A 22,316-nucleotide genomic window follows, 5' to 3' on the forward strand; every position below is an offset into this window, starting at 1 on the left:
AGGAAAGACAGACAGGATGTAAGGGTGACCAAGGCCATGCCGAGTGCTGACTGTTGGACTGACCACAGACTTATCTCCAAATTAAGCTTTCACATCAAGCCAAAGAGACGTCCGCAGGGAAACAAAGCTGTGATGAAAAAGATCAATGTCAGTAGACTGAGGAACCCCAACACAGCAGCTTTACTAGCAGAAGATCTTGGCAACCAACTTTTAGAGCTGCAATTAGAGGAAAATGCTGAGAAGGACTGGGAACACTTCCGGGATATTGTGCACTCTTCTGCACTAAAGGTTCTTGGACCCTCACACAGGAAACAGCAGGACTGGTTTGATGAAAACGATGAAGAGATCAAGGCCATACTTGCTGAAAAGCATCGCCTTCACCGTGCTCATCAGAATGACCCATCGTCAACAGCTAAGAAAAATGCCTTCAATAACATTCGCAGGATCGTACAGAGCAAGCTTCGCAAGATGCAGGACTCCTGGTTGAGTGCCAAAGCAGATGAAATCCAGAAGTTTTCTGATAGAAACTGTGACGGGGTTCCCGGGGTGCGAGCTCCTCGCCCCTTCTCCCGGGCCGCTCTCGGCCCAAGTCTGGGGGGGGGGAGCGGGGCCCAGCGTACCCCTCCCGCCTGAACTAGGTTCGTTGGTCGCCCCACCCGGGGTCCGTCCAGTAGGTTCTAGCTGCGGGGGCGATCACCCCTCAGCCCCGAGGGACTGGGGGGGCTCTGCGACCCCTCCGTCTCTTTCCCCTGCCCCTCGACCTGGCGGAGTAGGGGCAGGTAGTGGCGTGGGAGGAAAAGGGGAGTGGGGGACCCGGGCCCTCCCTCACCTCCGGGTCCCAGCCCGAGGCCCTAAGTGGGGGTTCACGACTGGTCGTCGCTCCCCACGGCGGACGGGGCTGTGGCCCTCAACTCGTCCGCCCACGGGCGCCACAGGGGCCCCGCCTCGGGCTCCTTCCACTCCCTGCTGACCTGTCCCACAGGCGGAACAAGCCCCGGGTGACTCACCACGCCGGAGTCGTCGGGCGCGTCCCAGGACGAGCCGCCAGCTGCCGAGTCCGTCTCGCCGGGTCGCCCCAAGGGCTGGGGGCTTGGTGCTCCTGGACGCCAGGGCGCCCGTTGTTGGAATCTTCCCCCCTTCTCGCCGGGACGTCCCCGGCTGTTATTGTCGCCGGGGGATGACGTCGGAGGGGTTGGCCCCGCCCACCCCGGCGCGGCCCCCCTCCCGGGTGTCCCTGGGCGTTCCCGGGTGCCCGCCTGGAGTGTCAGTCGGGGCGGCAGGGGCGGGCGCTTCCTGGCTGCTCGCGCTCGGCCTCGTCTCCCGCTCCCGGCTCTTTCCGGGGTTGCGGGGCGTCCGGCCCCCAGTGCCGCCGCCTGGGCACGCTCGGCGGCCGCTGCCGCCGCTTTTCCCCTCGCGGGGGTGGTTCCCCCCGCCGGTTCAAGTGCGGACCCTACCGGGTCCGTCACAGAAACGATGCCAAACGGTTCTACTAAGCCCTTAGATCCTTGTATGGACCTCAGCCCTCAGGGAGTTCCCCTCTACTGGACTCAGATGGTGCAACTCTCATTACTGAGAAGGCTCTGATTTTACAGCGTTGGGCTGAGCACTTCCAATCCGTACTGAACTGCCCATCTTCCATCAATAACGAGGTGATTGATAGAATGCCCCAGGCGGATATCAACTACAGCCTGGATATCTCACCATCAGAGACTGAAACCTTACAGGCCATCAGCCAGCTGTCCAGTGGCAAGGCCCCAGGATCTGATGCGATCCCAGCGGAAGTCTATAAGGGTGGTGGTGCAGTGCTTGTCGACAAACTCACTCAGCTGTTCCAGTCCTTCTGGAATCAAGGATCTATTCCTCAGGAACTGAAAGACGTGTCCATCGTACACCTCTACAAGAGGAAAGGAAATCGACAAGTTTGCGATAATCATAGAGGAATATCACTGCTTTCCATCGCAGGTAAGATCCTTGCACGAGTGTTGCTGAATCGTCTGATTGACCACCTGGAACAGGGTTTATTACCCGAGACACAGTGCGGTTTCCGCAAAGAGCGTGGCACGGTGGATATGATCTTCGCAGTCCGACAGCTCCAAGAGAAGTGTCAAGAGCAGAATCGTGAACTGTACACCATCTTCGTGGATCTCACCAAGGCTTTTGACACTGTCAGTCGCGAAGGTCTGTGGCGCATCATGTCTAAGTTTGGGTGCCCTGACAGATTCATCTTGATGGTACGTCAGTTCCATGACAGCATGACGGCTCGTGTTCTGGATGATGGAGAAGCTTCAGAGGCCTTTCCCGTCACAATCGGCATCAAGCAAGGGTGTGTGCTGGCACCGACCCTGTTCAGCATAATGTTTTCAGCCATGCTGTCAGACGCCTTTCAGAACAGTTCCTTGGGAATCAGACTGAGATACAGGACCGATGGGAAACTGTTTAACCTGCAAAGACTCCAGGCTGTCACCAAGATAAAGGAGACTGTGCTACGAGATCTCCTTTTTGCTGATGACTGCGCCCTGAATGCTGGATCAGAGCAGGAAATGCAAGCCAGCATGGACAAATTCGCAGCAGCATATGACAACTTCAGCCTTCTCATCAACACAAAGAAAACTGAAGTGATGCACCAGCCAGCTCCAAAAGCTCAGCATCAAGTGCCCACCATCACAGTGAAGGGACAAAAGCTGCAAGCAGTGGACCAATTTACATATCTTGGCAGCACCCTCTCCCGCTCAGTGACAATTGACATCGAGGTCAACTGCAGAGTCGCCAAGGCAAGCTCTGCATTTGGCAGACTGCTGACCAAAGTGTGGGACCGCCGTGGAATAAGCCTTGCTACAAAGCTTAAAGTCTATCGAGCAGTAGTGTTAACTACCCTGATGTATGCCAGTGAGACTTGGACTGTATACAGGAGGCACGCTAGGCAACTGAACCACTTCCACACGATTTGCCTCCGCAGACTTCTGAGGATCCGGTGGCAGGATAAGGTGCCAGATGCAGAAGTCCTTTCTAGAGCAGGTCTGCCGTCAGTTTACAGCCTGCTGATGAAAGCTCAGACACGCTGGGCAGGCCATGTTGAAAGGATGCCAGATCATCGCATCCCTAAACAGCTTTTCTATAGTGAGCTGTTTTAAGGGAAGTGATCGCACGGGGGACAAAAGAAGCGATACAAAGATACGCTTAAAGCCTCTCTCAAGTCCCTGGATATTGACACCACCTCCTGGGAGATCCTGGCACAAGACCGATCAACATGGCACACGCTGATCTACCAAGGCTGTCAAACATCTGAAGCCAGAAGAACAACCATAGCACAAGAGAAGTGAGCACTCCGTAAAGCCAGAGTTGCAAAAGCTGCAACAGTGGTGCCCACACATGTCTGCCCAACATGTGGCAGAACATTCCGTGCCCGTATCGGCCTTATCAGCCATTTGCGGACACACCATGGACACTCCACAACCCGTTAGATGTCAAGGTCCTCTTCGAATACGATGGACGAACAACAACAACAACAACATAGGTCAGTGAAGTGGATCTAAAGATTCTCAACCCAGTTGATGACCCATGTAAGGGTGTGAGTGTGCATATGTTGGGTGTGAAGAATTTGGTCCATGTGAGGGCATTGGTCCATGTGAGGGCATTTGTTTATTCAGATTGCTTTTTTTTAAAAAAGCCTAGGAAGTGACACTGTAAATGAACAGCTATAAATAAATGTGATGGGTGCAAAATCAAACTTTCAAGAGCCTCAGCAATCTGAATTTGGCCCACTGTGCATAAACCCTGTTATACTAATTGCAATATTGCAGCATTTTTTTTTCACAGGACCCCTGCTTTATTCAATAAGCAAGATGAACCAGCAACCTTAATTCCAGCATTTCATACCCTTTGAGAATCTGACTTCGCAAACTTCATGTTCCTTTAATGTAATAATTTCAATGAAATAATAGAATGAGAAGGGCCAGCCTTAGACAGTGGAGCTCACAAAATCCTGGGTTAAAAGGTAAGTAATGGATAATTGTTTAAGACTGCCTTTGGATAAGATAATAAAATAACCTCTCCATTGTATAATGGGAATACTGACATCAGTGAGAGTTGTAGGGTCTGAGCACCTGAAAGCTATCCCCTCAGACTGAATACCCAAACCTCTCAGGCTATGTCTACACTCGTGGCTTCTTGCATGAGAAATATGCAAATGAGTCTAAGTGTGGAATATTGCCGACCCTCATTTGCATACCTAATGAGCCACCATTTTTTTCAGATGAGGCTCTTGCGCAAGAAGGTGTGTCTACACTGCCCCTTCTTGAGCAAGAAAAACCCCTTGCGCAATGCCGTTACACCTATTACTTTTCAGGAAGAATGGCATCGCGCAAGAGGGTTTTTCTTGCGCAAGAAGGGGCAGTGTAGATGCTCCTTCTTGTGCAAGAGCCTCTTCTGAAAAAAATGGCAGCTCATTAGGTATGCAAATGAGGCTCAGCGATATTCCACTTAGACTCATTTGCATATTACTCGTGCAAGAAGCCGCGAGTGTAGACATAGCATCAATGTCCAAAATTAGTATGCATTTTCAAACATTTCAGTCTTAAAACCAATCCATATATTTGAAGGATGACTTTGACCACCTAATCTGCCTTCCTATATGCCACAGGCATATAGGTATGCTATCAGGCATTTCCTGCACCAAATCCATAACTCCTAGTTGAGTTAGAGCATATCTTACAGAAAGCCATCCACTCTTGATTTAAATACCGAGAACCCATTACATTTCCAGGAAAGTTACTCCAATGGTTAATTACCCTTACTTTTAGCAACTTGTGCCTTATTTCCAATTGGAATGTATTCAGTTTCATCTTCTAGCCACTGGACCTTGTTATGCCTTTGTCTGCTAGATTAAAGAGCCCTCTACTAAAATCTCATATAGATACTTATAGACCATGATCAAGTCACCTCTTAACCCTTTCTTTTTTTAAGATAAATAGTGAAGGTCAGAATTTTCTGTTACACTTAGCCTGTAGCCTAGAAACCACATACACCCGCCTCAATAAAGTGCTTGAGATGTGTGGATGAAGAGGCATTATGTATGTGCTAGTGCTATGCATTAAACCAGGGAAAATTATCTTTTGAGTGAGACCATGACCCTCAGTTCCTAGAAATCTAAGAGTATAAGAATGACAATTCAAATGCTTGGAATATTTCCTACCCCTATGTAAAATCTGAAGACTTCTGAAATTGTTTTAGAACAATAAAAACAAGAAGAGAAATATACACAATATATAGATTCTTTCTATGGAATTCACGATTTAAGAAGGTCATTTAGTCAACTACTGTAACTAGGTTTTAAAAGAGCTCTGCATAATTTTTGAAGGCTAACATTTGTAGTTATGCAAGGGTAACCAGATCATATGCTTTTTCCGCATAAAATAACAACTTGCAGAGGGTAGAAAGTCAACACACAAGTGGGAAAGGGTGGAGTTTGCCTAGTGCAATTATCAACTACACTGCTCTTGGTTGATTACTGGATATGTTCAGGACTGACAAACACTAAATTCCTCCTAATCTCCGAGTACAGCAAGGAACAGAAATTGGGTTCCTTCAATAGGCCCATTCAGCAACCTGTGGAAGAGAGCCGAGAGGTGAGAAATCAGATGACAGTCATTCTAATTCTTCTTGTGAAGTTAATGTAATTCCCTGTTAGTTGATGAAACATACTTACAGGTGGGAGTCACCAAAGCTTCAGCCACTCCAAGTAAAATGTACTGAGGAGCCAGATGAAAACAAGGCATGGAGGAAACTGGAAGCACTTTGCCTGACAGAGCCTGTTCCACTTGAGGGAAGTGTTTCCTGTGTATTTCAGAAAAGCCAGCTACCATCACAGACAGAGCCGCAAAGAAGTGACCTGCAACTGAGTAAACAAAGAGAGGAGGGCTTTTTGACAAGAATGAAGCTATAGATTCCAATATAATCAAGTGACACAACATGTTTTTTTTAAATACATAGTAACAAATTGTAGTTCAGTAGGCTCTTAATTATCATTATCATTTGCACGGTCCTTTGGAACATCAATAAGGAGCACCCACTGCCCCGAGGAGCTACAGTCTAAACAAGAAAAGGCAAAGGGCAAGCACTGAGTGTTGGGAGTTCAACTTTGGAGAAAGGGGAAGGGGGATTGCAAAATGTGAGAAAGAAGGCATTTTCGAAGAGGTGAGTTTTAAAGAATCATTTTTTAGGGAAACAGAAGGTGGTAAATGGAGGAGGAAAAGGAGAGACTTTTGAAGGTATGCAGTCTGAAGACCTAAAGCTGGAGGAGAAGACAAGGGTGAGTGGAAAGGGTGAGAAGGATACAAAACACCCAATTCCCCTGGGAACACTTTACATTGCCAGTAACAGGTTAATGGTCTGAGTAAGGAATGCATACACATGATCTGTGTCTTGTCAGCCCCTACACTAGATGTGGAAGAGCACAAGACCCAGTTAGGACCACTCTGATCTTTTTGAAGCTTGTATTAGCAAGATATGATTGGTGGCTCCATTGTTAAGGTTGCAATTCATTTAATTTGTGAAAGTGGTTTTAACCACCTTTGGCCTGGATTCTGGCAGACCCCCTGCATCCTCATGGAGCACCCTTGTCTTCAGTAGGGCTCCACATGGGTGCTTTTGAATACGGCTATGATTTGGTGATATAGGTCACAGAATCTCTGTGACTTTTTCAGCTTCACCCCCACCATGACCATACTCTGATTTTGTATATTTTTCCTATTACTGTTCTGTGAATTTTGCTGAATTTTACCTTGACAAAATTGTGTCCATACTTATGTATTAAGAGTTAAAATGGCATATTTAATATTATAAGTCAAGAAACTTTTTGGGGAACTCCTTTTAACTAATTCAGCCTTTCCACTCTGTCCCAATATATATTAACTGAACTTGGCTTGATCTGGGTAAATTCTCCTGACCTACTCTTTTGCAAATACATTTATTAGAGATCCAGTCTTTGCTATTCTGTTTAACAAAGGTGAAGCTACAGTACTGGAAAATCAAAGTAATCTCATTCATAAATAACTATTTGTTTTCGTTGATAGTGAAACACAAGTTTTTCATCTGAATCCAGATTTAAGCAATCCCCTTAAGCTTAATTTTTAACAGAGCAGAAACAGCATAAAAGCTAGAATATAGATTTGAAGGTTGACAGCTCTCGAGTTTCCACTCGCCTCAGAAATCCTTGATCACAAGAGATAACGACTACAGTTGCTTCTGATCATCTAATGGTATCTCTGGATGACACATGAACCACTGTTAGATGCAGTCACACATGTACAAGTGATTTAAAAAGTGTGGTCTGCTTCTTCACTCATTCTCTTCACCTGTGCAAGATGAGTGCAAATCAGTTATAAAACACTATCCTTCTGACCTAGTGGCATTTTAAATGCTATGGATTGCAACATAATAATAGCAATAATAGCAATAGCAATAATACTTAAACCACACATTTATGCTATTGAGAATCTATTGCATAGACAGAAAGAAACTGTTGTAACCCCCAAATCTATATTGAGACCCAAATTTTCAGAAGTGGTCTCTAATTTTAGGTGCTCACTTTGAGACACCCATATTTCATAGGTTCTGGGCACCTGTAGTTCTGATTGATTTCCTCTGGAATTATTAAATTTCAGTATCCCTGAGAATCAGGCCCTAAGAGATCTGAGTTGATTACAAAAATTGTGTGCGCGTAGAACTTTTTAAATTTGTTGTTTCTAATTTGTTTTTTCTTAGAATTAGTGACCTTTAATTCTAAGATCAATGAGTAGTGCTGTGAAATCTTAGAGAATAACATGACTAACTAATATGATCCTATTTATTTGTTAGTCTCTAAGGGTGTGTCTAGACTACATGCCTCCGTCGACGGAGGCATGTAGATTAGCCAGATCGGCAGAGGGAAATGAAGCCGCGATTAAAATAATCGCGGCTTCATTTAAATTTAAATGGCTGCCCCGCTCTGCCGATCAGCTGTTTGTCGGCAGATCGGGGCAGTCTGGACACGACGCGCTGACAAAGAAGCCTTTCTTGATCGGCACAGGTATACCTCGTGAAACCAGGTTTACCTGTGCCGATCAAGAAAGGCTTCTTTGTCGGTGCGGCGCATCCAGACTGCCCCGATCTGCTGACAAACAGCTGATCGGCAGAGCGGGGCAGCCATTTAAATTTAAATGAAGCCGCGATTATTTTAATCGCGGCTTCATTTCCCTCTGCCGATCTGGCTAATCTACATGCCTCCGTCGACGGAGGCATGTAGTCTAGACGTACCCTAAGGTACCACAGGGCTACCCTTTGATATTAGAATTATAGGTCACTTTTGACATTTCAGGCCCAAATACCTGAGCTCTGTGTTAAGTTTCACCTTGGTTTAGGAAATTTCATGCTGTTCTCTATCCCAAAATTGTTCACTGAACAACATTCAAAGGGCTGTTGTCACTGGATTGGTTTAAATTATGCCAATGTCAAGCATACAGTGAAGTTGAAACAAAGGGGCTAGAACACTGAAGGTTTTAGTGGCCACAAGACCCAAAAGTAAAATCTTTGTGTGGTTCAAGGTCTCCTTTGCGACCTCTTCCAGGCTAAAATTTTCCTGCCTTTCTCGAACTTGTAATTCACATTTTAAATCTTCTGAGGATGCAGTTCTTGTTTTATCATTGATTAAGGCCCTTTTAATGTTTATTAGGAACCTAAATGAATTATTGCTTGGAAAAAAAAATCGATGACAGGAGAGGATGCAACAGCATTTGATAGCAGATGCATCATATCAAGAATAGGTATAAAGCCTTCAAGGAGCTTCTTGAAATCTATTATGTCAAAAGTTCCCCAAATAAAAAGGCATGTTAGTGCAGGACAAGCCCCAGAGGATTCAGTGAGAAAAAAATATTACTACTTCGCATTTTATATAGCGTGTTTTTCATCCTGGGTCTCTCAAACCACTTCACAAGTATTTATTTAACATCTGAATACTGTACTATGTTAGCTATTCTGGGGAGATGGAAATTCAAGGGTTTGCCCAGGTACACAAATCTGATAGAGATAGGAGCAGAGCAACCAAAAGAGCTCCCGCTTCCTTTCATCTCTTCTAGCTACTGAACTTCACTCCTCCCCCCAAAAAGGAGGTTTTGGATATTTATCCAAAACCTGGATGTATACTTATGATAACAGGTTCTCTCAACCTATTTAGGCATTCTTATGTTTTTTGTCTGAAATCTCTCCAATTTTTCAGCATACTTCTCGAGTTGTTGACAAAAAAAAGCGGGGGCACTATTGCAGTGGTTGCACAAGTGCCCAATAAAAAGATAACTGATTACCTTACTCCAACTCCATATCCCCTTGTTTATACATCCATGGATCTGATTAATCTTGTTGGCTACAGTATCATGCAGAGAACTAATGTTCAGCTGACTGTCCATCATGACCCCAAGTGCTTTTTAAAATGACTGCTTCCCAGGATAGAAGCCCCACCCAGTAAGTATTGGTAACATTCATTGTTCTTAGATGTACAATTTTACATTTGGCAGTATTAAAATATGTTGTATTTGCTTGCACTTTTTTTACCAAGTGATTGAGACAGCTCTATATTAGTAACACATTCTCTTCACTATTTACCACCCTCAATCTTTATGATATTTGCAAATATTGAGTGGTGACTTTTTGTTTCCTTCCAGGTCAATGATAAAAATGTTAAATAGCACAGCATCAAGAACCAATTCCTGCGAGACAGCACTGGAACACACCTAGTTAAGTATGAATTTGCATTTATAATTACATATTAATCTTTGAATTATCTAGTTTTTAATCCATTTATTATGTGCCATGTTGACTTTGTATCATTCTAATTTCTGAATTATAATATCATGTAGTTCCACATCAACTTTCTTACAAAGTCTTAGTGTTGATGTATTCTACTATCACCTTTTATCAACCAAACTTGTAATCATATTGAAAAATTATCAAGTCAGTTTGACAGGATCTATTTTCCATAAACCCATCTTAACTGGCATCAATAAAGTTACCCTCTTTTAATAATTTATTAATCAAGTCCTATATCAACTATTCCAATAATTTGCTTGGGATCAATGCCACACTGACAGGTGTATTGCTATATAGGTTGTTCCACTTTTTAAAAATATTGGCACATTAATTTTCTTCTAATACTCTGGAACATCTACGGTGTTCCAAAAGTCATTGAAAATCATCATTAATAATAAAGAGGGCTTCTCAGCCATCTCTTTTAAAGTTCCTGGAGCAAGTTATCTTGATCTGCTCATTTAAAATTATCTAGCATTTGCAGCAGCTATTCTGCTTTTCTGCATTTACAGTTGACAACGCTACATTTTTCATCTAGAAATGGATCTGTACCATTGTCAGGTTTTTTCTTCTTCCTAATATACTTAAAAATAAGATAATGTCCTAACTCTGCTGCTCAGTTTTCCCTCTGTTCTTTTGCTTCCCTTAGCAATTTTCTACAAGACCTAACTTCTGGTTTATAGCCATTACTATCAACTTCTCATGTGTTATATGTTGTCCTTATTATAACTACTTTCCCTTCCCCTTTAAGCCATTTTTAAGAGGGACATTTTTGCTGCTTTGTGGCTTTTTGGACTGTCAGTAAAATGTTCCTAAGCAATCTCCAGTTATCATTTATGTTTTTTGGGTTAAATTCTCTCTCCTGATTTAGCTCATAGTTATTTTTAGTGTTATGAACCTGGTCTTTTTAAAGCACTGAGAATATTTATTACTTCTTTGGATTTATTTATATTTATTATGTTTAAACAGAATATAGTTATGATAATGTTGTACCTAAGCTACTGCTAATTTTTACTTATGTGATCATGACCTCTTTATTAATCAAGACAAAGTCTAATACAAAATTCCCCCTGGATGCAATACTTTTTGAGTTAGGAAACTGTCATCTACAAGTATTCAGAAAGGATGTTTTTGTATGGGTAGACTGAGACCTCCTTCCGACATCACTCAAGGACTGTCTACATGGTTGATTCATGCACAAAAGCTTGCTGAGGAAAAACAACCTGAACAATGCAGTGAAAGTCCTGGAGCATGACTTAACATACAGCTCTTTCATGGACAGCTAAAGAGGGTGCTTCTGAAAAATGACCCACTGGTCAGGGAAACGTTATGCTCCTAGTAAGAGACCTGGGGTTAGTTGTGGGTAATAAATGTATTGTTACCAAGATGACCATTCAGATGTGTTTGTCTCTGGAGTTGTATTAGGAATTTATATGAGGGAGCTAGTTCTCAATTAATTTTTCTGGGTCAAGTTTAAAAAAAAAAAATCTATTGAGGTAAACAACACAGGTCCCAAATTACACTAATTGAATAAAAACAACTAAACATCAACATAGTACAAATTTAAGACCAATGGAACTACAGCATAGCCAAACTATGGAGTGCTCACAATCTCCTATAAATAAAATCTCAGAGGCGTAGCCGTGTTAAGTATGTATCTGCAAAAACAATGAGGAATTCTGAGGCACCTTAGAACAGGGGTGGGAAAGCTTAGGCCTGGGGGCCAGATATGGCCCCCTGCTTGCCTGGATGCATTCCCTGAAGCTCAGGGCCCCCCCCCAGCATTAGGGAGCCTGTACTGGTGCTCCAGCCCCCCTGTTGCTCCACCGCGGAGCTGGAAGCCCACAAAATCTACTAGGCTGCTGGCCTCCCCTCCCACCATCCCCAGTTCTGGTGTGCAAGGGAAATGTGGGGAGTGTTTTACTCCACAGCTGGGGGTTTCATCAGGGTTTTTTTTTCTTTTTTTGATGCTCACATATGTGCACCCCCCAATGGATTTTTCTGTGGGTCAGTGGTTCCCGACCCAAAAAAGGTCTGCCTTAGAGACTAACAGATTTATGAAGGCATAAGCTTTCGTGGGTAAAACCCACCTCATCAGATGAGTTGGCGTACATATAAGAATAATAAAACAAGTTACTAGTCAAGTGTAAGACTGGAGTTAATAAGGCTAATAAAGTCAGCGAGAATGTGTCTCATTTGCAGCATCTGATTTGGAGATGGGAATATCAATTTCCCCTCTGTCACACCAACAACAGTTTGCTCCCTTAAAGGGCCACGCCATCTCAATCCACACAGAGGCAAGGAAAATGGTTGTGGTGGGAACATGATAGTCTGGTAAAGTAATCAAAGTGGCTACATCTTACCCAGTCCTTTTCTAAATATCACCTCCAGCAGAAGATGATTTCCTCACCCTGCTTACTCTGGGTAAGCAGATTCCTGACGTCCTGTAATGCTTCTGGTTTACATCAGCAGTCAGAGGAGAAACAAATTAATACCCAGCTGAATACAATGGGATCTGCAGAAGAGAATATTATCCTTCCCAGAAGCCTCACAGCAGCACTGATGAAATAATTCAATGCAGTTGAAGAACCGGATAAGTATTTCTTGCCATGTTGCAATGTGCTTTTTTTTGAGCAGGCACAATTTTACTTGTAGCAGCAAGAGAAGGAGGGGTCAGTGAATGTAATAGCTCTGCACAAAGTAATCCAACACTGGGGCTATAGGGAGATGAGTGAAGAATTTATCAGAGCCAGGCTTACTTGAGGGCTGAGGGACAGCTGGCTATCAGAAACACTCCAAAAATGATCCTACCCTCCCACTACAGACAGCCGAGAACATAGTCTTCCAAAGTGAATGCATAAAGTAGTAAGAGATTCTTCTCAGGAGTAACTATGAGAAAGAGTCCACTATGGATACCACACATATGGGGGAGAAAAAATGCCTCAGGAAGCCCAGAAATCAAGCCCATCCATACCAGTAAAAGCACAAAGCAAACCAGAGAGCACTATTACTAATATGGAGAAAAGAAAAGGAATACAAGAGCATGGAAAAATGTCCGTGGTGTGGCAAACCACCACACAGTGAAGAGCTTTGTCTAACAAGGGATACCACCTGCTGGAAATAGCTAAAAAAGGACATTATGCAGCAGTCCACCAGTCTAAATATTTGGTATTTCAAGAACATGACCAAAAGACACTTCTATCTTGGAGCCAGAAGAGATGACCAAAAGAACCAATACTGAGCATCCAAAATTGCTTTGGGAAAATATACAGCAATTTTCCTCTGAGATGTTTGAGGGAATGTCTACACAGTCTGCAGAAGCAGGCCTCACAGCCTGGGCCAATAGACTTGGGTTTGTAGAGTTCATATGCTCTAAAGACAGCCATTTTGAGCAAGCTGTAGGAAAGTGAGGGGCAACCTAGGTTAGTGAGTGGGCTGCATGAGTGGTCCTCCATCACAGTGGGTCATAAGATTGTTGTAACCAAGATGATCTCCCAGGATAGGGTAGTTTTACTAACTGTGCTTCTATACCTAGAATATGTGTGGCATACTGACTGAACCGTGGCAGCATTTTGATTGGTAGCAGAGGCAGTGCATGGTTTTCACAGTGTGTGCAATCACTTTGTGGGCCCTTGCTTTAAATGTGTGTCACTTTTGTAATACAAGTAGGAGAAAAAAAAAACTATGCACATGAAAATCAGTAGGATCTGGCAACCCTGTGTGTGGGCAATGGTAAAGAAAATGTCTTTCAGACCACACATAGAAGCCCAGTGGGCCACATGAAGCCTTTCCACATGGTCTTGGACACTTTGTAGAAAACTGTCCACCATATCATTCTTAGGAATGGCAGTAGCGTTGCTTGTAAAAAATAGGGCTCTTTTAGCATAGAGAGGGGCATTATTGGAGGTTCCACTTTTGTTCCCTGATTTCAGGTACAGTACTTCTGCTGGAGTTGCTGTGCTTTGACTTGGCACTGAAACTAGCTCTGGGAATATGTCCTTTCTTCATTTGTTCTGTCAGTGTCCCACAGAGGTTTGCATTCTGGTAATTTCCCTGGAAAGGTCTAGCTCTCCAAAAAAGTCAGTCAAGTCCAGGCACTCTGCAAGGAAGCATGGCTGCTTTAATGGGTTTGTAACCTTACCACTACCTGGTATCAGATAGAGGCACTTCTGACTGCATGCCATCATTTAAAAGATGACATCTTGCCAAGATGATCCCTCTAAGCTGAGAGTGGTAATCCAGGTGTAGAATACTGTCAGAAGTGGAGTAGTGGTAATCTTGGATGCATAAACAGAGGAATATTAAGTAATAGCAGGGACATAATTTTCCCTCTGTATTTTGATAGGTGTGACTGCTGTCCAGGTCTGACATCCATAATACAAAAAGATTATTGATAAATTGGAGATGGTTCAGAGAAGAGCCATAAGAATGATCAAAGGGTTAGAAAACACCTTATAGTGACAGACACAAGGGGCTCAATTTATTTAGCTTAACAAAGAGAAGGTAAACGAATCGCAGTCTTTATGTATCTACATGGGAGACAAATATTTGATCAAGAGCCCTTCGGTCTATCTAGCAGCCAAATGCTGGAAGTTCAAACAAATTCAGACTAGAAAAGTGAGGTAGTAAATCCTGGGACAATTTACCAAAGGTTGTGATGGGTTGTCCATCACTGGCAGTTTCAAAATGAAGATTAATAGCTTTTCTAAAAGTTATGGTCAGGTTCAAAGAGAAATCCATTCAGGGAAGTGCTACAACCTGTGTTATGCAGGAGTTCAGATTAGATTATCACTGTGGTCCCTGGTGACCTTAGAATCGATGAGTGTATAGCATAAACCATGAAGCAAACAAACTCACAGTGAAGAGGAGTTATTCCTGTTCCAAAGGGGATTATTACTGTGACCTAAAATGCTGAATAATTCACTTTAAAAAAATGCTGCATGTGGATGCAAGGTATTTTAAGGTGAATAAATTTAAATTAATCCGATGTATGATCCATGGGTAGACATGCCCCAAGGGACAGAATAGTGTGGCTTTAGCTGAAGTTTATCCAAGAGAAAGTCATCTGTGTGCAGTTTGTGATCTTCATTCAAAGGAACAGAAGTTGCGCACAGAAGTTGTAAACAAATTGCACTAATATCTTGATTCTGCCTCGTCTATTTTCCAGTGGGAAAACTGTTACGCCTTTCCCTGCAAAATTAAAAGAGCCCTCTATGAGAAAGCTCCAAGAGCCCTACAGTGTGTTAATACCTGGCAAGAAGACAGCATTTTATATCTCTAGTTGAGCCTGAAATGCATTAATTATCAGCCTAACATAGGAATTACCATCTTGTCCAGTCTCTTATCTGCAACAGCAGCCAATTCAAGTTGCTTCAGAGAAGGGTGCATGAAATCCTGCAGACAATAACTAATTATGAAACAGAGAAAGTTGATTCCTAACTCACCTTTAGATTGTGCAGTGGAAGGATTACTATCACCTCCTAAATTTAAAAAAAAATCCTTGTTGTATCTCTGGATATTATCAACATGACCAATTCTTTCTTAAATCTGTGTCACTTTTACTGAATCAATTAATGTAAGAATACTACAGATACGAATCTACAGATACTTAATTAGCTTTAAGTATTGGCTGACTGTATGTCTCAGAGAGACATTCAGGTCTAAAATACATTTGGGGCTAAGATCTGGGTCTACAAATTTTTCATATCACTTGAATCATCCTTAATTTATAAAAAGAAAAAAAATGTATTTGAAAGCTCTAATATAGTCTACATAGAATTTTTATACATCTGCTTAGAAGGATTGGTGTGAAAAACTACAATAGGTTCAAAGATAATATTACAGTTGGATAAATAATGCATCATTATTTATACAGTTACATATTCATAGATTTTTAGTCTTTAGCCAGGTTCTTTGATATTAACCTGATTCATAAAACAGAAACACATAATGTAGTATGTTAATGTTTTATTGAAACTTTGCCTTCATGCTTTTTTTTTTTAAGGTTTTTTTCAATATTACTACTGTTTTTTAATTCCGTTACAAAATTTGCATTTGAATACATTAAGACCTGGCTTAAAACCAACAGCCTATTTACACTTCCAATTTTGCTCCTGCAAATAATTGTGAACCTAATTAACTTCTGGCACAAAATGCTGGCACTTACAGCTCTACCAGATTTGCAGGTGCAATCATGTAGTTAGATATCTAACAGTCATCGTTTGCACCCACAGTTAATTACACCTCAAGTTATTTTGTGTGGAGGCTATTTTTAAAACCAGAACCATTAAGACTAAGCTACCTTGTGTACTCTGCTGCAGTAAAGCACAATAGGATAGTACCCTAGCATCCACTCGGAATTTCCATGGTTTTAAGGAAAACATCATCATCTGAATGTACTTTTTGAGGTCTAATTTAGATGTTTTTTGAAAACCAGGGTTAATTGCCACCTGCTGTGTTATACGCTTCTACTTTGTGCAAGACTTAACAACAGCCTTAATTAGTCTAACTTTCATCTGATTAATACTTCTGCATTTCAGCAATGATTGTACTCCATGCCACAGGGCAATGAATTATACTAGCAGAAGAGGAAATACTTGTTTATGAACAGTTTTGTCTGAAGAAGTTTACACTGCAAGGTGGATGATAAAATAAACAGGAATAGAGCTTGCTCTACCTGGAAATCTTTGTTAGTGGAGACAGATTTCAATAAATAGGTGAATACTGTTCTTCTTCGATATGAACTGATCAGGGATGAGTCCCCAAATTGTAAAATTTACCTTTGGATGTGAAAGGCCTCAACATTTGGAAGGGACTGAGAAGCAGCATTATTGCTTGACCTCTTATAGAAATAGCGTCTACAGGGAAAATCATATTTGGTGTAGTTTTAGACTGGAAAGGGTAGTTAAGCCACTAGGACTGATAAGCCCTGATGCTCAGTTGGATTGCCCCAGGGGACCCAAGCAAGAACTGCTGTTGCTCACTTGGACCTGTAACTGTTAAAGCCTCTGTACCTAGGAAAGGGCATCTGCTACCTTTTCTCACCCACCCCAGTAAAATACTCTTTCACTTAGGGTATGTCTACACTGCAACGCTATTTTGGGATACTGGAGAATCCCAAAACAGCTCTCTCACATCTTTACAACTAGCCCGTTATTTCAGGCTCGCTATTCCGATGTCCCTGTAAACCTCATTTTACGAGGAATAAGGGACGTTTTGGAATAACGCTTTATGTTGAAATTTGGTGCTGTATATACAGCACCAAGTGAAGAAATAAGCAATTTCAAAATAGCATCGAAATAAGATAATCAATTTGCATAGCTCAAATTGCGTATCTTATTTTGAGTTATGCTGCTATGTAGATGCACCCTTAGGCAGTTGTCCGAGTGGTTATTAGGTCCCACCAGGGCTAGGGCCTATAAGGCCTAGTGGCTCAAGCACCTACATTGCTTACCTCCGTGTCATTGAACACCGGGCACATTACTGGCACCTTAGGAGTTAGGTATATTCCAGTGTTGAGCAGCCACAACAATTACACATCTGTCAGTGTTTCACAGTTCTATTTATATAGGAGAAGACAAGACACCACTTTTCTATACTAGTAAAACTGGAAATATAGGAATTAAACTGGAACTACAAGTTGAACCTCTTCCTTCCAGGATTCTCTGGTACAGCAACATTCAGAGGAAACAGAGAGCCCTGGCCCCAGAGGTTCAGAGGTTGGATTGGAGCAGAGCCGGTCTGGGGCCAGTGAGCTAGGGTAGATAACTCCAGAAGCAGCTGCTGCTGTGTGAGGGACCCCCAGAATCAACTGCCGCTGTGCGCATGGGGCCAGGGAGCCCTGGGAGCAGCTGCTGCCGTGTGGGGCTAGGGCTAGGGAGCAGCACCCCATGGGACAGCAGAGCCAGGCAGGTGAGCCAGAGGAGGCCAGGCCTCTGGATTCTCCTGAGGCAGCAGCCAGGAGGGTAGCCCCTGGAGATCCCAGACACCTGACCTCCCCTGGTCCAGTAAATTCCCTTGTTTGAGATCACTTGGGTCCTGAGGGTGTTGAACCAGGGAGGTTCAACCATAACAGAAAGCTTTTAGGAAGTTAGCAAATCATCATACACAGTCTCAGGATTGTCCTTCTAGTACATCCTTGAGTACTTCATCTCAAAGCTTTGTCTGTTTTTAGGGGCTCAACACAAAAGGATTTTCCCCAACCAGTCTCGAAATAGAGTGGAAACATTTTATTGATCTTTGGCATGTTTCCTCAGCTCAGTTACAGCCAATCTCTCCAAGTCATCATCATCATCCTGGAGGCTACTCCAAAACAGTTGATTTTCTCTCTCAGTGTTCATACTTTCCAATGCACTGAGTGTCATCTAGCAAGCACATCCTTCAGATCCATCAACTAGTTTAGTTTTTCAGTCAGGAATGAAATGCAGATGAAGACCATACACAAATGTATTTCATACTCACCAATGTAAAATGTCGGAAAGCGTTGGTCTTTCTTGTAACTCAATAGATGAGTGTTGAGGCATTCCAAAACAGGAGCAAGAATTAATAAGGGTACAATGCTTATCACATTCATCGCTGCAATTGGCAAGAAAAATCCATTCAAATTCAAGTTGGAATTCATGGTCTGGAGATAATATCCTGAAGGAATCTGCATTGTGGGGAAAAAACCCACCCTGTTTATCTATATATGAGACTGAGGGTTTTTTCACAAAGACAAAATTCTAATGTATTTGGGAACCTCTTTCAGATGGATTTTGCTCCATGCTCTTCTCCCAGTTGAAATGCCAGTAAACCAAATATTTACAGATCTGTTACAAGATTCTCAAAAGGGAAGGCCCAACCATGAAAAAATAATCAGTTATCTTTCTGCTGATGTGATGCGGTTACTTCATCTTCTGTTGAGCTCTAAATTTTTACCCTCTGTTTCAGTTATCCTTCAGTATAACAAGATCATCAAATATGACCATTGGGTATCACCTTTTTTGTCTATCCCACATATTCAGTCAATAGCTCCAATACTGCAGTAACTCCACTAAAGAACTTTTACTTGCTCCTTATAGTTCAGCAAGCCAATGTTTGCTAACAGAACTGATCAGCCACCTTCCATTAGAAAGTAAGATATAAAATTATTTTACAGAAAAACACAAGCAGAATATATACTTACAAAGGCAGCCATAATTTTTTTTAGCCCATCTCAGCAAGTTGTATCTAACAGACACACCACTATGAAGCACAGGATGAATATTTGTCCATGTCCTTTAAAAATAACCACAACAAACAGCATTTTTCTGTATTTCTGGGTAAATTAAGAGAGAAATTGATAATGGGAAGGCAAGAAGCCCACTAGTGCCAATCTCCCAAGGCCAGTGAAATCAAAGCAGATCTAGGGGAGCAGATAGGTATATACCATAGCAACAGAGGACAGTTTACACCTATTTGTTGTCTTACACATGAAAATCAAAGTTTTTATAAAACTTTATAAAACTTTTATCAAAGTCACTCACTCATCATCATGGTATCAGAGCAGTTCTCAAAGTTAACAAGCAAGTCTCTCTTTTTTCCAGCTTGGTACATCACAAACATCAGTGAATGAAGCCTCACCACTCCCACATGCAGCCAGAAAATATCATTATCTCCATTTCATAGACTGATAAGGAAAGAGAGTTAGGAGACATTCCCAGTTCACACAGAACAGCTGAGCATAAAACCCAGATCTCGACACCTACCCTGTACATTGACCACAAGTCTATTTGCCTTCTGCTCCTGTTAAATTCTCCAGAATAAGGTGAATCTTTCAGTAAACCCAATGTAAATCAATTCAGTTACATGCATTTATACATGAATCTCTGATCAGACACATGCATCAAACAAATGTGATTTACTTTAGCTTTATTTTCCATAAGTCTTTCTGATGAACATACAACTGATGTCTGCAGAACTGATAGTCACAGATGACCCTATGGTGTATCTCATAACATGTTAATTTTAATATCTTGAGGAGAATCCACCTCCAAAAATTACTGTTCAACTACGTATGCCTCTTGTTGTTTCAGTTAAATCTCACATTCAACTGCTGTTCTAAACATTTTTTCAGTGCTGTTAGGCATTCCTAAAACCGTTGCCATGTATTCACCTTTGAGGTGTCTGCAAGTCAGTGGTGGACAAAATTATTCTTATGTATTGAAACTTTGTTCAGTACTTCAGGGTTATTCAGAATGCTAAATCTCTTAAAAAGAAAGATTATCCAGTGCTCACCTCCAAAGGAGGACAAAAAATGTTCAAAAAACTTAAAGATGAGCAAAGAAATAGTGGCTGAACTCAGATTGCCACACAACTTACAGACCTCTGATGTCTGTTGCCAATTGCACGTGAGAATCAACATTATTAATAGGAATAAAATTATCAGCAGGAATCACAGGCATGCAGATCTGTTGATAATATAGAGAAAGCACCATCCATCTTTCCTGATGCAATAGTAATCTATTGCCTAATCAAAGCAGAGGCTCAGGCTTGAAATCTTTGCTTCCTCTGCTTCAAGTATAAAAATCATCCCCTTTCTAAAATATTGAATGCCTTTCCCAATACGTGCCTGAATATTCTGACTACAAGTCAGTGTCAATAGAGACTCATTTTCACCTTGTAGTGGCTAGTAATGTCAAGTGTCAACATCGTCTTTTTATTTTTAGGAAAAGGATGTCTCAGGAATGACTGCCAATACTGGCAGTATAATTAAGATATGGTATTTTAAGGTTTTTTTCCTCAAGCAGCCAGCACTAAGCACTAATTTTAGCACCAATCAGTGAAAATGAAGCTCAAAGCCTGCTCAATAACATACCATTGCTCAAGTTGCCACAGGGTAAACTACCTTGACAACTTCTGCTTAACCTGTAACATCCAGTCAAAAATGACTTTGTTGGAATCATGTCTGCCTAAGTAGAACTGCGTGACACTTTCACATTTATACAGCACGGCTTACCCAGAAGCAAAGAAACCCATACCTAGGCTGTGTAAGAGTCACTTCACCTACTACTGAAATACACCCACCTCTGGGGTGGGACATGCCAGCAACACATACCCTCCTTCACAGTATAAAGAGTGTACAATTAGGACGACAGAGAAAGGTAGAAAAATCAAAGGAGTTACAATTCATTAAGAATATTGGAGATAATGGTATTTCCAATGAGCGCTGGTGTTCTGTCTTTAATCATCATAAGTGCACAGGTCCTTGCCTGAAACACAGTGACTCCAATAGCAGTAAATCAAGGTTACTGCACCAGTAAAGCAACTGTGGAAGACCACACCAAGGAGCTAGAGGTACTAATAAATATATTTCATCAGATGTTAGTAATCATGGGAATTTAGAATTAAAAGTTTTTACTCACCTGCATAATGCAAATTCTATATAGAATTTGAAAGGTGAAGAGTGGGAAGAGCTGGACAAGCAATTTAGTGTTTTCTACATGAGTCTCACTGTACCAGCCACCATAGTTTTCCTTGGCATGATCTAACCAGCTTGTCACATCTTCATGGAGGTGGTGATATCTCACACAGCACATTTTCAACGCATTAGCAACTACTCCAAAGGTTGTCAGCAGGGAGCTACCTGCAAATGACCAGAGACATCATGCCATCAGTATATTTTACTTGCTGCCAAACTGAAGACAAGCCAAATTGCTTTTGTAAGAAAATACAGTGTGATACAATTTGCCTTGCTCATTGCCAAAGGGTACAGACAATCAGATTTGTTCCAAAACATTCATCTTTAGGAGACAACTTGAACATGTAGGGCCAAGTTTATATGCAGTATGCACCCTAAACTACCCTGCTGAAGGTACATAGGTCTTGGTCTTCTCTTCACTAGGAAGAATGATGGGTTTTTTACTACCTGTTAACACTTTGGAATGATTTAGTGTTATGGCTGAGCAGTTACTGTATTAATATTTTCCTTTGAACATGTTTTGTATTGATTTGATCTGGATGGTTTTCCATTCAGGCCAGTAATGAGCGATTGTATGCTAGCCAATTAAAAAGGGAGGTGCTGGTGAGCTGAGGTAAGGTTCAGCAGAATGCTAATAGGATAGCATTCTGTGGTCAGGTTTCAAAGCCAGCCCAGGTTAGATGTTATTAAAAATATTACCTCTTGATGGTTCTGGGATAGCCTATATGAACTAAATTAGGAGTTAGCGATGAACAAAAAGAAAAACAAAACCTCAACTGCAATTACCATCCTTGTTATCAGTCTCAGAGAAACCATCAATGGTATAAGCATGGAAACTTAGATGTGAAGTCATGCAGTCCTAGCCTAGGCCTTGGGAGACTGGGGTCACATTCCTGCCTTCTCTGTGTGACTTCAGACAGCTTTTTTATTCTCTGTGCCTTATTTCCCATTCTGTCAAATGTGGTAATGGCACTTCTCTACCTCACAGGAGTGTTTGTGGTACATGGGTATCACTGTGAAAGAGGAGCAAGATGAATACCTTATA

At 42.0% G+C, this 22,316-nt stretch overlaps 1 protein-coding gene across 3 annotated transcripts in view; it reads right to left on the reverse strand.

Moving 5' to 3' along the window:
• SLC15A5 (solute carrier family 15 member 5) overlaps positions 1–22,316 on the reverse strand; it is a 58,457-nt gene that overhangs the window by 19,491 nt on the left and 16,650 nt on the right. For all 3 annotated transcript variants that reach the window (XM_075919730.2, XM_075919731.2, XM_006130325.5), the window contains 3 exons: positions 21,216–21,436; positions 18,295–18,481; positions 5,705–5,893 (listed from right to left, as the gene is read on the reverse strand). In XM_075919730.2, the coding sequence (XP_075775845.2) occupies positions 5,705–5,893; positions 18,295–18,481; positions 21,216–21,436 (597 nt within the window). The remainder of the gene's footprint in view (positions 1–5,704; positions 5,894–18,294; positions 18,482–21,215; positions 21,437–22,316) is intronic.

Source organism: Pelodiscus sinensis, chromosome 1, assembly GCF_052426305.1.
Source record: "Pelodiscus sinensis isolate ZL-2025 chromosome 1, ASM5242630v1, whole genome shotgun sequence".
In the NCBI taxonomy this organism is placed as follows: domain Eukaryota; kingdom Metazoa; phylum Chordata; order Testudines; family Trionychidae; genus Pelodiscus; species Pelodiscus sinensis.